This window comes from Ctenopharyngodon idella, chromosome 7 (assembly GCF_019924925.1).
Source record: "Ctenopharyngodon idella isolate HZGC_01 chromosome 7, HZGC01, whole genome shotgun sequence".
In the NCBI taxonomy this organism is placed as follows: Eukaryota; Metazoa; Chordata; class Actinopteri; order Cypriniformes; family Xenocyprididae; genus Ctenopharyngodon; species Ctenopharyngodon idella.
This window is the reverse complement of record NC_067226.1, coordinates 34,657,480-34,675,458: the sequence shown is the minus strand read 5'-3', so window position 1 is coordinate 34,675,458 and position 17,979 is coordinate 34,657,480. Positions and strand designations below refer to the sequence as shown.

General features: G+C 34.5%; 2 protein-coding genes across 2 annotated transcripts; one reads left to right on the top strand and one right to left on the bottom strand.

Moving 5' to 3' along the window:
- Positions 1-960: 960 nt before the first annotated feature.
- On the top strand, positions 961-5,905 carry LOC127516165 (C-type mannose receptor 2-like). Its single transcript, XM_051900536.1, has 4 exons — positions 961-1,120; positions 1,213-1,560; positions 4,531-4,878; positions 5,044-5,905. Exons 1-4 carry the CDS (start codon positions 1,012-1,014, stop codon positions 5,397-5,399), a joined length of 1,161 nt encoding a protein of 386 aa, XP_051756496.1. The 5' UTR covers positions 961-1,011; the 3' UTR covers positions 5,400-5,905.
- Positions 5,906-11,826: 5,921 nt separating this feature from the next.
- On the bottom strand, positions 11,827-17,934 carry LOC127515642 (C-type mannose receptor 2-like). The gene is made up of 3 exons (XM_051899523.1): positions 17,893-17,934; positions 14,704-15,121; positions 11,827-12,541 (listed from the first exon to the last, which is right to left on the bottom strand). The coding sequence occupies exons 1-3, from the start codon at positions 17,932-17,934 to the stop codon at positions 12,174-12,176; spliced, it is 828 nt and encodes a 275-aa protein (XP_051755483.1). The 3' UTR covers positions 11,827-12,173.
- Positions 17,935-17,979: the final 45 nt, after the last annotated feature.

Below are 17,979 nucleotides of genomic sequence, written 5' to 3'. Positions count from 1 at the left end.
AATCACACTAGTCGAAAGAACCAGGCTTTGGGGGTCAAACATGCTCGGGCACAGGTTCAGAGCGCCTAGTGTGAGTACACCCTTACATTCCTAATAAATTCAAGAGGAGCTTCTTCTGTAAATGTGTTTCCATCACAGTTTATGTGCATCAAGTAAAGCGATCAAGTTTATGGAGTTTTTAAAGTGAGCAGATGCTGGTCGCAATATTTTGGTTTTATTTTTAGCATAAAGCATGTGGATTTATTTCATCTTGTCATGGGCTTATTCTTGTTCGCTGTTTTTTCTAGAAAGATCTGGCAACACTGCTCATGCTGCTTTCAATGTGATTTCTTCACTGCACATACAGAAGAGAGAAACATCTCTGATGAGCATTAAAAAACGTCTACTAATTGTTGAGTTCACACTGCGTAAAATTTCACTTGGAACTTCATTTATTTTATTGTAATTCTGCTTCTATTGTTGCAGCAATACAAAAAGAAATGACAGTTATTTGTTTTCAAAAGAAAGGAAGTAATAAATCGGTTGATTTTAAAAGTTGACCTACCTTCTAACTAAATCATTAACTAGTCTGTTTTTCATGTTAAACACTTATGTACTAACACTTATGTCATAAACGCCTTGTAAAACTTAGTTTGATATAATCCCTCTATATTTGTGAAAATGTCTTAAAATTGACCATGCTTGAGTCACACACAGACTTCAAAGTTCAGCATGCAAAACACAACAATGGTAACAAGTAAATTACCAAGTACTCTTTACAGTTCTTTTTTAGTTACTAGAACTCTAGTGTAAGTGAACTATACTAACTAAGCATTTGTCAGTACAACATACTATTCACTATATATATATATATATATATATATATATATATATATATATATATATATATATATATATATATATATATATATATAACAATATATATTTCACTTTACTTAGTATTTTTTTTAAGGCGATCTGCATGTTTTTTTTTTTTTTAAAGTAAGTCTAACTAATTCAATTTTACACTGTATGTCGCCTATGCCACAGACTGGCCCTGTTCTTATTACATCTATGTTTTTCTCTAACATTTCTTCCTCAGAAATGGAGCAAACTCTATATTTCATTCTTCTTCTTATTGGTGAGTGTGTTTGTTGTTTTATTTATGGTTTATAGTTTCATCAGGTTTGACTCTGTTATGAAAAGCATTAAATCAAACCCTCTCTTTCACAGCTCTCTGCTCCGTATCTGAATGTGTTCAGCGTCAGTATCACTTTATAAACATGACGAAGAACTGGACTGAAGCTCAGAGATACTGCAGAGAGAATTACACAGATCTGGCCACCGTTGACAACATGAACGACATGAACGAGCTGAAGAAGAGTGTGAATGGTGTACTTATCTGGATTGGGCTGCAGAAGACGGGTGTTTATAAATGGCAGTGGTCTTCAGGTGATCCTGCGCTCTATCAGAACTGGGCTCCTGGACAACCTGATGGTGTAGGTGATTGTGGCTTGATGCTGAATGGACAATGGCATGATTTCTCATGCAGTAATGCCCTAACTTTCATCTGCAACAACAGTGAGTTCAGCTATTTAAAAATACAACAACCATTCATTTATAGATGCACAACATTCTTAATGTTAATGTAATACTAAACATATATAACATTTTATAATGAATATAGAAGAGAATAGATATTTGTCACACTTGTTGAGTCAATTTCTGTATAGACAATATTCTGTATGTTTTTAACCTGCAATTAAAGGCCCTATAGAGAAAATCGCAGAGAATGAAAGAGATTGGTATGAATAGTTGTTAATTTTCTGATAATATTCATAATAAATATACAGCAGTGACTAGAAGTCTATGGACTAGTTAACTAACATATTTAGCTGCAGTGTAACATCTTCCACTGTTTCTCTCATTCAGCTCTTTGTGTCTGAATCAAGTATTCCAGAGAGACACAAGGGAACATAATGGAAAAATAGAAAGCACTTCAAAATCATCAGGATGTTCACAAATGTCTCTTCCCAGCAGGCACAGTACGTCAATGTAACGCCAGGAAGACGCTGGACTCCAACTAGTGTCAGCTATTTTCAAATTTAGTCTTAGTCCTGTTTCAAATGTAATTTTTAGTTTTTATCATATTTAGCCAACCTTGTTCTGTTTTTTTTTTAGTCAAGTTTTAGTCAATTTTGGGCCGGTTTCACAGACGGCTTAGACTAAACCAAGATTAGGCTTTAGTTCAATTAGGGTATTTACAGTTTTTTACAATCGCTAGGACACATTTCTCAATACTTAGGTCACTTTTTCAAAACTCTTCACACAGTTCTCCTAACCAACTTTCATCTTGGCACAGAGGTTAACTTCACATTCAAAATGCACCAAATCAAAAACACTTCATACATGTCTCAAATCAACTCATTCTTCCAGAACTCTAGCAAAGGTTTCCACTGAGCAAACACACTTTGTCACTCATAAAACATCGACCTAAAAACACTAACATCATTATACAATGTTTTCTTTTTTTAAATTTCTTTACAAACCAAGAATGACACTCTCTACTGCTTATAATTCACTGCAGTTTGTGTTACATGGTCCATGTTTACATTACAGAACAAAATGATTCCTAAGTTTCCCCTTTTGAATTGATGGTAATGAAATTGAAAGACTAATGCTTGTGTAGGTGTTCAGTTTCATCTAATTGTTTTGATAGTATTTGATTTTTTAGATTCAGAATATATTTCATAACTATATTACTGTAGAAATGTAGCAAATTTCTGTCTTATTCAGTTTTGTATTATGTTATTGTTTTGAACTTAAGTTTAACAGTTTTGAAAACAGTATGTAAGCATGTGCAAATTGGCCTGTACGTACAAAGAGTTTTGGCAGTTGTTGTGTCTGAGTGAGAAAAGAATTCATGAAATTTGAGAGATGTAGTCATTGAATGCATTTTGTGCCAAAGCAATGATAATTGATCCTCAGTTTAGCCCACATAGACTTCTGTTGTGCTCACTGTGTGAAGAGTTTTGCAAAAGTGACCGAAGTATTGAGAAATGTGTCCTAGCGTCTGTAAAAAACTGTAAGCTTTTATAAACATACTCAAGAAAAAAAAAAAAAAAAAAAAAAAAAAAACATTAGTGTGCATCTTGAGAAAAAACATTGACACTGATATATTTTAAGAAATACAAGTTGCTTTCAGTTAAAACAGCTCAAACATTATATATATATATATATATATATATATTTTTTTTTTTTTTTTTTTCTAAGACTATAGCTTAAGTCCTGTCTGTGAAAACGGGGGTAAAAGTCTGGGCATTTTAGTGTAATTTTAGCAACTTTTTAACATTCGTTTTTCTCTGGCTGCTGTAACCATTTGTTATGGCAAGAAAGAATGAGAAAATGTGATCAGATGATGTTTTGATGATAAACATTTAGTGGTCTGATTAACTGATTTCATCCAGAATTGAATCTATTGATATGGTATAATTTTGTATTATTAAATATAGCAAGTGTCTGTGTGAATCTTTGAAATTGTTGGTGCACAATCCCTCAGATTAAAACACTGCTGGACAGTTGTCACATGACAATTATATTCAGTAATGTGAAGTTAAAAACATGACATCTATACAATCAAAGAATCGACTCTGAACGTAGCCAACAACATCTGACCACTTTTTTTCTCGCTGTTCTTGCCATAACAAATACAGTTACAACAGCCAGAGTAAAACTAATCTTAAAAAGTCAAGGGGTCAAACTGCACAACTAAAGCAAATACTGATCACAATGCTGACACCAAATTAAACATTTTCAATAAAATATCAACATCTAAACCTCGGTTAATTCTCAATAAGAACTTCTGTAGACGTGTGACAGAAATAAAGTCAATCTGGTTAGTAATAAGTGAAGCTGGTAATGCTGTTTGTGCAGTTGTTTAATCAGACCTTGAGAGATTTAATGGCTTCTTCTATCTTCAGTTGATTTCATGTAAGTTCTGTGGCTGAAGTCAGTTGTAACGGTCTTCAACTGTTATTTACATTAATGGTAAACATTTGCCATTTTTTATTTTTATTATTTTTTGTTGTTGTTTATTCCAACCAAAATTCGACATCTACGTCGGAGTTTGACGTCAGACAAATGTAGGGTTTAGACATCAACCCAATTATCATTTTTTAACCAATATTTGATGTCTCACCAATGTCTTCCTGACATTAGTACATTGATGTCCAGTGACCGCTGGGTTGGAGTTTGACATCAAACAAACGTTGGGTTTAGACGACAACGCGATTTTCATTTTCAACCAAAATCCAAAGTCTGACTGTTTTTGGAGTCTACAACCTGTGCCTGCTGGGTTTATGTTATATCTTTAAAATAATCCTGACCTGAATATATTGTGATATATCACCACCTGTAAAAACAGCTCATGTCATTAAATGACGTGTTTCTGATGTTTCCACTGCTGCTCCTGTTCACATTCAAACCATAAAGCAGTGTAAGAATAATGAACAAACTGATTCATTATTTTTTTCCCATTTGTTTTTCTTAAAGTGAGCACAGGACTCGTCTTTGTCAATCAGGCGATGAATTGGAGAGACGCTCAGAGTTACTGCAGACAGAATCACATTGATCTGGTCAGTGTGAGGAACCAGAATGAGAGTCAACAGCTTCAGCAGTTCATCAATGATAATCACATATCTGGATCACATGTCTGGTTCGGCCTGTTCAAAGACTCATGGCAGTGGTCAGATCAGAGTAACTCCTCATTCAGATACTGGAAGTCTGGTGAACCTAATAATGTTGGAGGTAATGAAAACTGTGCATTGATCGAACAGAACGCTCAGGGACAATGGCATGACATCTCTTGCAACAACCAATTTACTTTTGTGTGTCATGAAGGTGAGCAGATCCTCACAAAACACACACAATCCGTCCATCACCTCCAGATATCTTAAAGTTCACACTACATGTCTGACATGACAAATTCCTCCACAGTGTTTGTTCTGCATGTTGTTTTTGATCAGTCTCTCTCTAGTTTCTGCTTGTGGTTTGTTTTGTGTCCAGATAAACTGATTCTGATCAAAGAGAATCTGACGTGGTCTGAAGCTCTGAGATACTGCAGACAGAATCATGTGGATCTGGTCTCGGTTCATTCAGAAGAGATGCAGCGTGAGGTGATGAATGTGGTTAAACGGGCGTCTACTGAGGCGGTGTGGTTGGGTTTACGTCAATCCCGCATTTTGTGCATCTGGTTCTGGGTGCTTGGAGAGACTGTGTGTCATCAGAACTGGGCAAATGACACATCAGAGGACTGTGAGTCTGCAGCGACATCTGGAGCAGTTCAGTGTGGAGGTGATCAGCGCTGGATCAGCTTTCCTGAGACTGAGAAACTCAACTTTATCTGCAGCAATTATGAATGAAAGGATAGACACATCTTTCATATAAGATAATAAAATGCTCGTGTTCACTTCCTTTAGCTTCATTTTCATTCATCACTTGATTTGTAAAGTAATAATTTTACACATAATAATTTCAACCTCAGCAGGCAGTTTTATCTGAAGGTAGTGATGGGCGCTTTCGAAACGCAGCTTGTGAAGCTTTGAAACATTTGGGAATCTTGTATTGAACCAGTGATTTGGAGTGTGAATCAAACTGCCAAAGTCATGTGATTTAGTTAAACTAGGCTTCATTACGCCATAACTGTTTTGAATGACAAATTTGTATAATAAAAAGGAAGAGTTGTAATTAATACCCTCTTACTGACCTGATTAACCAAGCTCTCCATAAACAAAAAAAAAAAAAGCCATTAAATTTAGTAAAATAGCATATACAGACACTTCATATTTAATTGTATTAGATGATTTGTTAATTGTATTGAATAGTTTGCACATTCAATAAAACTATCATAACTGGTTTGTAAAAGGTGTTTATGTGTGTTTTAATTGCATTTACACCATTCTAAACAGCAGTGTGTGATATTTTGAGTGCTTTGAAACTGTGAATCGTTTTGCGAAGCAATTGGTTTCAGAAGGCTTTGTTTCTCCCATCACTGCCTGAGGGTAAAAAAGGCAGAAATCTTCTGATTATATGTTTGTTAAATAGTTCAAATATTTCAGTAAACCATTATTGAGGTGTAAATTGTCTAAATTATTCTTTTGAGGGTCTGTTTTCCTCCAGGTGGATCAATTTCTGTTAATTCATCACTGTGATTCCTGTGGCTCTGTTTGATCCATTTTAAGAGCCAGAATCGCTGTTGAAGTTTTGACTTTACAAATTCTTTCAATGTCTTTTTCTGTTATTTACTAACTTCAGAAATGGAATTTTGTCAGGGGTCAATGAGCATATATATATACTCATCATTAGATATACATTTATACTTTTTTCTTTATATTTTATCATGACGTAATGTAGACTAACTGAAGATTATGGTGAGTTTTTTAAATTTCTTATTTGTGTTTTAAGGATCTCTGTATGCTGTTGTGGCTAGTATATTATAATGAGTTTCATGTATTAATCATGTCTTATGATTGGAAATCAGTCTATGAATGTGAATCAATGAGCACCAACATTATGTGCCTCAGCTAAATTAAATATTTTTTTATTCTTAAAGGAGTTAAGCTTGGGTATAACATATCTGGAATCGTTTTGTGCTAAACATAACCCTTATGGAAATAAAATATATTTCTATTTATAATTCTATTTATTCGAGGCTGTTGAATGCTTGGATCTGATTGGTTGACAAACATTCTAAGGTGTGCAGTTATTTTCAGGGAAACGCTACCCAGACAGCAACATAGTGTTGGGCCAGAGCTGGGCCAACACTGTACAGTTATTATACAGTCAACCAAACATATAAAAAGGGACACTGCTCAATTTAAATAGTCCGAAGTCCGTGCCATTCAGATTGAGCGATGGCCCACTGTGGCACATCCCACTAAAAAAAGTTATGTCCAGAAGATGTCTTTTTGATGTCTTGGCACACATTGAAAAGACGTCCACTGAGGAGTCAGAATGAAAGTTTTTATGGTGTTTTTTTTTTTTTTTTTTTTTTTGGTGTCTGATATGGAACCTCCATAAATAAAAATACACAGTTACTGTCTTTAAATAAAGCAACATGCAGCAGAACATCAGTGTTTCTCAGATCATCACTGACTGAAGCACAGACTCTACTCTTCATCACAATGATAACCTCACAAAACTCAGACAACAGAAACAGAACATTAAACACTAACAGATCTCTCTAGATCTCAGCATCTTCACTTTATTTCTTTCATACAAAACTTCTTAATGAGGTGTTAATGTTTTATTGAAAATAATAAAGTTTGAAGTCAGTGTTATGGAGGTAAGCGCTAGTTGGGCTCTTGACCCTTGATGTTTTAACTTTAGTTTTTCTCCAGTTGTTGTAACTGTGTGTTTCTAAAGCACATTTGTTATAACAAAAATTGTGAGAAAAAAATCTGATTAGATGAGTTTGTCATCATACAGTGGCCTTATTCACTGATTTCTGAATATAGTATTCCTTTCACGTTATTGTAGCCCTATAATACTGCATAAAATCCTGTCCTGCTTCGATATTTTGAAAGTTTTTAAGTCATTATGCAGAAGTTATTCAGACACATGTAGACACACACAGACTCAGCTTAGACTTACTGATTCATGATGTCTGTGTGAGTCTAAAAGACACTGCTCTATAATGAATTTTAAAATCTGAACATTTGACTGTCATAAAAACATAAATAATGCAAAACTAACAGTTAACACACTGAGTTTAGACTCTAGAGAGGATCAGTGAATCAGGACACTCCATGATGATTCAATCACTAAATTCATCTGATCATAATTTCTCCTTTTCAATTTTTGCTGTAACAAGCGTGTTTTGGAAACAGTTACAGCAGCTAAAGAAAATCTAATGTTAAAATGTCAAGAATCAAGAGCCCAAAAGCAAACCTAAAGCAAACGCTCACCTCCATAACGGTGACTTCAAACTTTATTATTTTCAATAAAACATCAACATCTAAACCTCTGTTAATTCTCATTAAAGTTTTGTATGAAAGAAATAAAATCCTACTGGTTTAAAATAAGTGCGGATGCTGAGATCTAGAGCAGTGCTTCTCAAACCTGTCCTGGAGGAGCTCCAGCCCTGAACATGTTGTACGTCTCTCTGTATCTGACACATCCAGTCTCTACTAATGAGGTGAATCAGGTGAGATAGATATAAATGAGATATTAGATATTAAAGGAATATACATTAGGATATTTTACTTTCATTTTACAGTTTTTGTTTGGTAGCCACTTTTGCCAGTCATTGATAATTTTTTAAAATGTTTTTAATGATCTTTAATGCCAGATATTTCACCCTTTTTTTTAAGTTTTTTTTTTTTTTTTACAGTGTACATTGTCTCAGAAAACAAGATGCTGCAAAGAAAATGAACAGAATAAGAACCAAATCCTTTGTACACCTTCCCAGAAATTATGATATTTATGTCTATAAGACAAGTCCTATAGGAATCTTATAAGAATGGTTCCAAAATATGATAGAAATTCTAATTAGAATCCTGTACAATTTTCTTTCTGGAATCCTTTAGGATTGTTTGACAAGAGCATGGTGTCAAAGACGTCACCTGGTAACATTTCCAAAATGTTCAGAGATGGTCACATCATGGAGTTTTTCAGAATTTTCTTCACCTTTACAGAACTTTTAGGGAACGTTGCGCAAGGTCACTAGAACGTCGCCTTCTACGAGGATATGAACTCTGAGCAGAGCTGATTTAACTCTGTGGATTTTGCTGTGTACATTTGTATAATAACTCTTAACCTCTTGACTTGTTGAATTTGTGCTGGTCAGATGAAGTCAGACAAAGACCTAACTAAGACTCAAATCTGCTCATTTTGACTATCACTTCATCTTCTGCTTCAGCTCTTCCTCTGTCTGTGTTTTGGGCAGATAGAGTTGATATTAAAGGTATTTTCTCTGACATCTGATCCACAGTCGCTTCCTGGGAGCCACAACAAAAACAGCTGCCCGCTGCTATGGGTGTGTGTTCACGGTGTGTGTGTGTTCAATACTCACTGCTGTGTGTGTGTGTGTGTGTGTGTTCAATACTCACTGCTGTGTGTGTGTGTGCGTGTGTGTGTGTGTGTGTGTGTGTGTGTGTGTGTGTGTGTGTGTTCAATACTCACTGCTGTGTGTGTGTGTGTGTGTGTGTGTTAAATACTCACTGCTGTGTGTGTGTGTGTGCGTGTGTGTGTGTGTGTGTGTGTGTGTGTGTGTGTGTGTGTGTGTGTGTGTGTGTGTTCAATACTCACTGCTGTGTGTGTGTGTGTGTGTGTGTGTGTGTGTGTGTGTGTGTTCAATACTCACTGCTGTGTGTGTGTGTGTGTGTGTGTGGTGTGGACACATATGAGCACTGAGTTAATTTTAACACTGGGGATTTTGCTGTGCATCATTTGTATATCACTCGACCTTATTTTCTTCCTCGTTCACATGTTTGTCCACATATTTTCCTCTGTGTTCATCACGGAAACGTTCATTTGAATGTGCTAGAGAATGGAGAGTCTGTGTGTATATTGTATTTCCTTATCACAGCAAAATCCCCGGTGTTAAATAGCACTGCTCGGTGTCTCCTGGGATCCTCTCTACAGAGTGTTAAAAGCTAACACTGAAGCAGTGTTACAGTTAATTAAATAATTAAGTGATAATTGAACATTAGTGATGAATGTGCTGTTAAGAAGCAGAATCACTGAAGGAAAGATGAACAAGAGAAACACAAGAACTACAACTGACTTCAGCCACAGCCTTAGATGAAATCAACTGACGATAAATGAAGACATTAAGGCCCGGTTTCACAGACAGGGTTTAGGCTAAGCCATGATTAGGCTTTAGTTTAATTAGGACATTTAAGTAGCTTTTATAAATGTACACTAGAAAAAAAAAAAAAAGAAAAAAAAAAACATTACTGGTGTACATCTTTAAACAAAACAATGGCTCTGACATATTTTAGGATATGTCAGTACAAGTTACTTTCAGTTAAAACAGCTCAAACATGCATTTTATTCTAGGACTAGCTTAAGCCTTGTCTGCGAAACCGGGGGTAAATCTCTCAAGATTTCAGCAGAGGAGGGCTAAACAACTCCACTTATGCTGGGTACACACCACAAGATAATCGAGCTGATTTTGGGCCGATTTCTCCCCTTCCGACAATCCTAACGCGTCTTGACTTTTTAAGTCTTCAAAAATCTTTTAGTGTACCCAGCATTAATAACCAGATTTAATCCAGAGTCTAATCATTGATTTAAGTCTATGTGGTGTAACTATTTATTTATTTTTTTTTAATTTATTGTTGATTATAATAGTTTCCCAGGATGCATTGCAGCATGAATAAATTATGCAGCTGAATGGTGTTACTATTTTCTTTTATTTTTGCTGTTGTTTTTGTTGTGGCTTTTTGTAGCCTGTTTTGTGATGTTCAGAGTTCGTCTTTGTTTTATTGTCAGCACTGTTGAGATTCATATGCTGAATCTTGATGTCTGTTTGTGTCGTAATGATGCTGTAGTTTTAAGCTTCTTTTTGTGTGAATGATGAGTTAGAAGATCCTACAAAATAACTAGTTGCTGCTGGAAGTCTTGTTGTAGTTTCACAGTGCTGGTAATGTAGAGTTCACATGTATTAAAAACTCAGATAATCCCACATTCATCTTGAAGTAAAACATGATCATGTAATTCAAAATTCACAATCATACAGACAATATTAACATCTCAAATTCTAGTTGTGTTTGAAGAATGAACATGTGAGTTATTCTTAATTTAGTGGGCATTGAGAGTTTAGAGTTAGGACACGTATCTGCATAGTTTCTCCCCAACCCCACCTAACCAGAGCTCAATGCCACATCTGCGTCATCACTTATAATATTAGTGACTGCACAGACTTCAGTTCAACTCTGCACACTTTGAACTGAGTGCTTGATTAGTTTTGCTTCGACTTTGCCAGATATTTTGAGCAGCTAGTGAGGTGATTCGTTTGGACGTCAGAGCGAAGAGCAGAGGGAATCGTTTGGCTTTTTTTGCAGGATTCACCACGACCTAATGGAGGACTGATTCCGTGTGCATCGTGTGCTGATTCCTGAGATCTGTTGACATCAAATTGTTTTAAGGAAAAGTGCACCAACGGTTCATGGCCATTCAAGTGTTTCAGAGACTGAGTTTGGGGTTCTCTTATATTATTTTGTTCAGTGTTTAATATCTGGTTTGACTCATTTAAACGAAAGTGGAGTAGATAATTGACCTTTGTAGCAAGTGAACTGATTATCATCAACTCTGTTGGAGGGACACGAGTCAATTTAAGAGTTATTTGACTACAAACGAGTCAGTTTAAGAGTTATTTGATTAACGAGTCAGTTTAAGAGTCACTTGAATATAAACGAGTCATCTCTGTTTCCAACGAGTCATAATTGATTTTTTCTATAAGTGTGATTCATTGTATTTGAGGAAACTGACATTCTCTTAGTTCAGCTATATGTAGTCATATATCATTTTCTATTATTAAAATTGTATATAAATTTGTGTTTTATAAACATCACAATACAAGAATGCTGTTTGTGAATAAGTTTATTTGAGCTGGTGTTGTTGAATTACATAGCAAAATACTTTTAGTTTTTCTTTAAGAATAAACCATATTTCATTTCACTAAGACATATAGATGCTCACAATAATTTTAAATCATTTTAAACAAGTAATTTGTAAAGATTTGACTAGAAACAGGAGTAGAAGAAAGTATCCACACCACCAGAATCCCAAGATCCCATGAAATCAACTGATGTGGATTGTGCTTTACTTGGACTTTCTTTTAAATAGTCAATATGCTTTATGCCAAATCCTTGAATCATGATCTTCTAATGTCTAGTTGACTGCAAGTGTGTTTGATTGAACAGTCTGTGTTAAAAATATTGAGCCATTTTTCCAGAAGAGAATGACTGCAATTTTCAAATGTTTCTAAAAGCCACAGATGAAAACTCATTTTGATTTCATGGGGTCTTTAAAACATATATAGTGCACACTGGTATTTTATACTCTTAAATTAATTTCATTGTACTGATATAAGCACATTGTCTGATGAAAACAGAACAAAAAGTGTTTGCAAATTAAAAACAGATAGAACAAGGCAAAATGAAAGTGAAATAACAGCACAAACGAATCCTTCACTCTTCATATCTGCTGCAGATGAAGTTGAGTCTGTCAGTCTCAGGACGGCTGATCCAGCGCTGATCTCCTCCAGACTGAACTGCTCCAGATCTCACTGTACGCTCACACTCTTCCTCTCCTGTGCCGTTCCCTGGAGCCCAGTTCTGATAGCACACGGTGTCTCCGCTCACCCAGTACCAGATGCCCAAAATGTGGGAGTAACGTAAACCCAACCACACCTCCTCAGTAGACGCCTGTTTAACCACATTCATCACCTCACGCTGCATCTCTTCTGAATGAACCGAGACCAGATCCGTATGATTCTGTCTGCAGTATCTCAGAGCTTCAGACCACGTCAGATTCTCTTTGATCAGAATCAGTTTATCTGGACACAAAACAAACCACAAGCAGAAACTAGAGAGAGACTGATCAAAAACAACATGCAGAACAAACACTGTGGAGGAATTTTTCATGTCAGACATGTAGTGTGAACTTTAAAGGGTTCGTTCACCCCAAAATTAAATTTCTGTCATTAATTACTCACCCTCATGGACTTCTGGACTCAAATTTGTAAAAATGTTTATTCCATGACTAAAAACGCCAACCTTCAGCTCATACAGTATAAGACCCTTCATAGAACACACTACACTGGGGAAAGGCTGTCTAAAATGGGATTCACATCAGAATCCCACTGCTCACAAAATTGTCTGGACACATATATCCACGCCACATGCCACTACCCACCCATTAAACACTTTTGGAAAGACGTCACTAAATCCCTATCCCGCCTCCTGGGCTGCCGCATCCCATTATCCCCCTTACTCTGTCTACTGGCCGATCTATCAGCTCTCAATCAGGAAATAACCAACAAAAGGATGCTCCTCGTAGCCTTAGCCATCGCCAAGAATTTCTTGATCTGGAAATCCCGAAACACTATTCACATAACGCATTGGAAAAATTTGCTCACAGACTACATCTCCCTAGAATATTTTTCACCTCATTGTTACACCTATGGACTTTTGGTTATGTTTGCATTTAGTTCTGTCATGTCTTGTTCTGTTCATTTGCCCTCATTGTGTGTATCCTGATTAGTTAACTATCCTCACCTGTTTCTGTTCTCCCTGATTACGTTCTCCCTCATTAGCTCCCCTATTTAATCTCCTTGTTCTGTTCTGTGTTTGTCGGATCTCGTTTTGATGTGAGTTGTGAACCTTCCTGTCGGTATTGGATTAAATATAACCTGTGATTCTGATCTTCTTCGTCTTATTCTCGTATTTACACACAGCCACCGTAACACTCATTAAAACTGTATATCGGAACCACAACACTCCAGATCAGACCTCATTCAACTCTTACAAATCTGACACGCTCATCCTACTTAATTATGTATTCACTTATTATTATACATATTTATACAAGGTTTTAGTAATATTATGAGTAATATTATGAGTATTTTCATTATTATTATTGACATTATTGTTATTGATAATATTATCAATATCATAGAAACATAGAGCAGTAATAAGATGATGTTGATGGGATGATATTTTGCTTTGTATAAGGACGGTAACGGTTTAATGAATATCTTTAATAATTTAAATAATTTAATATATATATTTAAAATATATAAATACAACTAAATCAAATCTACACCCAACATATACCACACATGATTTTAATGCACCACCCTTCTTTTAATGCACCACATATATATACAAATAGTAATCGTACTGTGAATGAGGGAAAAAAATAAATAAATAAATAAATAAATAAACAGACATGCACACTGACACAGAAGCTAGGCTAGGTGTGGTATGTGTTGGGTATGTGTCATTATTTCATTATTACATTATTATTATTACTATTGTTATTTTATCATTATTATTATTATTATTATTACTACTGTTATTATTATTGATTTTACTGTTGCCGTCATCACAAAATATCATCATCACCATCTTTTTTATTGCTATTGTTAATAATAATAATAATAATAATAATATTATTATTGTTATTAATGTTATTATATTATTATTGATAATACTGTTGCCGTCATCACAAAATATTATCACCATCTTTAGTATTACTATTGTTATTATTACTACTGTTATTACTGTTATTATTATTATTACTGATATTACTGTTGCCATCATCACAAAATATTATCATCACCATCTTTAGTATTAGTATCACTACTGATATTATTATTATTATTATTATTATTGATATTACTATTGCCGTCAACACAAATTATTATCATCATCACCATCTTTAGTATTACTATTATTATTACTGTTATTATTATTGATATTACTGTTGCCGTCATCACAAAATATTATTATCATTATTATTATACATGCTGTTACTACTTATGTACTTCTACTATTACCCGTTTGTCATTTCTGCTTATTTTTTCATTGCTGTTACTATCATTGCTGTTTTAGTGTTGTTTTTGTGTTTTGTGTTCACCGTATGTTGTATGTTTTGCACTCCTAATAATAATAATAATAAAAAATAATAATAATAAAAAAAAAAATTACTGCTCACCTTCATGACACACAAAAGGAAGCTGCGCACTGCAAGGGGTGTCATCCCATTCTCTCGGAGGGAGATGAATGATCGCTGCACAGTTTTCATTACCACTAGGTTCATTATACCTCCAGTATCTGAATGAGGAGTTACTCTGATCTGACCACTGCCATGAGTCTCTGAACAGACCGATCCAGACATCACCAGATATGAGACTATCATTGATGAACTGCTGAAGCTGTTGACTCTCATTCTGGTTCCTCACACTGACCAGATCAATGTGATTCTGTCTGCAGTAACTCTGAGCATCTCTCCAATTCATCCTCTGATTGACAAAGACGAGTCCTGTGTTCACTTTAAGAAAAATAAATACAAAAAAATAAATAAACAAATAAAAATTAACTAAAATTAAATAGAAACACGTGTCATTCAAAGACTGTTTCTACAGCTGATGATAGTCAAGTCAAGTCAAGTCACCTTTATTTATATAGCACTTTTTACAATGTAGATTGTGTCAAAGCAGCTTTACATTGATAACTGGTACATTGTTTGGCTGCACAGCAGCTCTTAAAAGAATAGTGTCAATTCAGGCAGATCAAAGCACTGTTGAATATCAAATGTCAAGTCAAGTGATATATTGAATCTTCTCAATATCTTCAGGATTATTTTAAAGATTTAACATGAAGTAACATTTGTGAACATCATGATGATTTTAAAAAGTAGCATAATAATTTTGGCAATAGCGACACCTACAGGTGAACAAAATGAGTAGTGTTAGTTTAAACCTGTCAGGGTGGAAAGAGTACTGAAAAAATATACTCAAGTAAAAGTAACATTACGTTCCAAAAAAAGACTACTTGAGTAAAAGAGTATCTTATTTAAAAGTACTCATGATGAAGTGAGAACTGAGCTGTGGATTCGACCCGCTTATAATAAACACTGTACACTGTAATTAATAATGAAGAAAACAGTGTAAATGCTGTAATTCACATTATCTTTGGTTGTTTGTAAAAGAGAATGAAGAATATCATCCAACAGTTTTAATTTTGACTGACAACTTTTTAAAATAAATCAGAAAGATTATTACAGAGATGAAAAGATGATAAAGGTATTTTCAGTGCATTCATCACCATTCAAATCATAATGTATGAAAAGAAATTGATTTAAAATCATTTGTAAGTCCTTAATAAACACTGAGAGAGATATTGTTGAACATAAAATATCAATGTTCAGAACAGTGCAAAGAATAAAAAACAAAAAAAAAACAAACAAAAAAAAAACCACATAAATAAAAACTCATATAGTTCATCACACACCAGAGGTGGTTTAAAAAGAGAGAGATAAAGCCAATTTATCTCCAAAACGGTGCCAGTTTTAATGTTAAAGAAATGAGAATCACTAATATTATCACAGTTTTCCTCACCTAATGCACATTGCACTGGATAAGATAGTGAGCGAACACAAACTACACTGTAACTCCATCCATTGAATGAAAACTGACAAGAAAAAAAATCTAATTACAGGAGTGAATCTGCTACATTGCTCCACAAATCACTCCTGAAATTGCTGTGATTGATAGTGATAACTGTAGCAACAGACGGACAAAACATTTGTCAGAATAGAGTGGTGCATTAAGTGCTGTGGTGTAAATGAAGATTAATAGACCTGCAGCAACACAGAGGAGAAGAAGAGAACAAGTCTGTGTTGTCTGAGTGCTTTAAAGATCATTCTTAAAGTGCTCTATTTTCACGTCCTTTTTAAAGCAATGTTTGAAAATCTCCCTATTTGATTGTTTTAATAAATCTAAAAATATTTTAAAATATTTAATGCATTATTTAGTTATTAGCATGAATAATTTGTTATTATAGATATTTTATAATAAATCCAACAGCAAAACATGAAAAAGAACTACATTAGGAAGTGACAAATGAGCTAACGAGTGTCCTCTGCTGCCATCTACTGGTTATAGTGCTCATTTCAGTGTGTCATTTTTTCATTTTAAACGTCTTTGTTTTCCACTAGAGGACAGAAATCGTCCACTAAACTAAAGCATATGCCATTCATTTTCCTTGAATGAAAATGAGAAATGTCGGCTAGATCTTATTTAAACTGAATTTACAATAACTATAATTACTATAGATTACTATACAGTTACTATAGAGGTATAATAATAATAATAATAAAGTGTTTAAAATAGTAGGCTACATGTGTTTAAAACCTTATTTAAACACATATATTGTCTGGGGTCTGAACATCCATGTGCACCAGACAAAAGACCCCGATTGCTCAGACCTCCACGATTGAAGATAAAAGAGTTCAGATTCATTTTCTGCATTTTTCAGATATCTGAAAAGGAGGAATATTGATGATGAGAGTAATAATACATCTCTGATCTGTTTTACTCGTTTGGAATACAGTGAGTCAATTAATTCATTTACATTAATTATTATTTTTGTGGTAGTTTTGCAATCTGGCTTAAAATCTAATTGACCTAGACTACTTGATAAAGAGAATATCTGTAAACAGTTTATCAGAATACATTTGTGTATTGTTCTTTTTACACATTTTTTTATTATTATTTTACACATAGCCTAAAAAATGGATACATTTAAAACATTTACACATTTTGTCTACAAAACTTCTGGATTTATATGTTTTTCTCACTTAAGATATGCAAATGTATGGAGCCCCTAAAGGGACATGGTGGTGGAAAAAATTTGGGATGGGAGGAAAAAGTATTTTTCAAATCTTTTGCGTTCTCTGACAAAACCTGTTGTGAGTTCGGACAAACACTTCCTGTTTAATTTCCCTCTGGCAGTGGTTCAGACAGCTCTGTACGTTAACAATGGAGCAGTTAATAGAGTTTGATTCTGAACTGAGACTTAAATGTAAAGAAATATGTTCAGTGTTTAGTTCAAAACACAGTTTTGACGTCAGTGAAAGACACCTGAACGGATAAGTTCAGAAAAGTTGGCAACATATTCACAGATTTGAATTTCCTGGATCAATAACTCGTGAGCTAAACTTTGTTAAAACACAATAACATCTCTTTACAATCGTAGACAATGAGCTACAACCTAAATTTCCTCAAAACGAGTCTTCCTCCACACTGTACAAAATACACTGATCTCTATAAATAGTCAATAACTTCAATGTTGAACACTGTACTGTCACCAAATTCAATTAATTTTAAATAGCTGAACTCACTGTTGTTGCAGATGAAATGACGAGTTTTAGTACACGACCCATCATGCCATTGTCCATTCTCCATCACAGCACACTTCTCATCTCCGT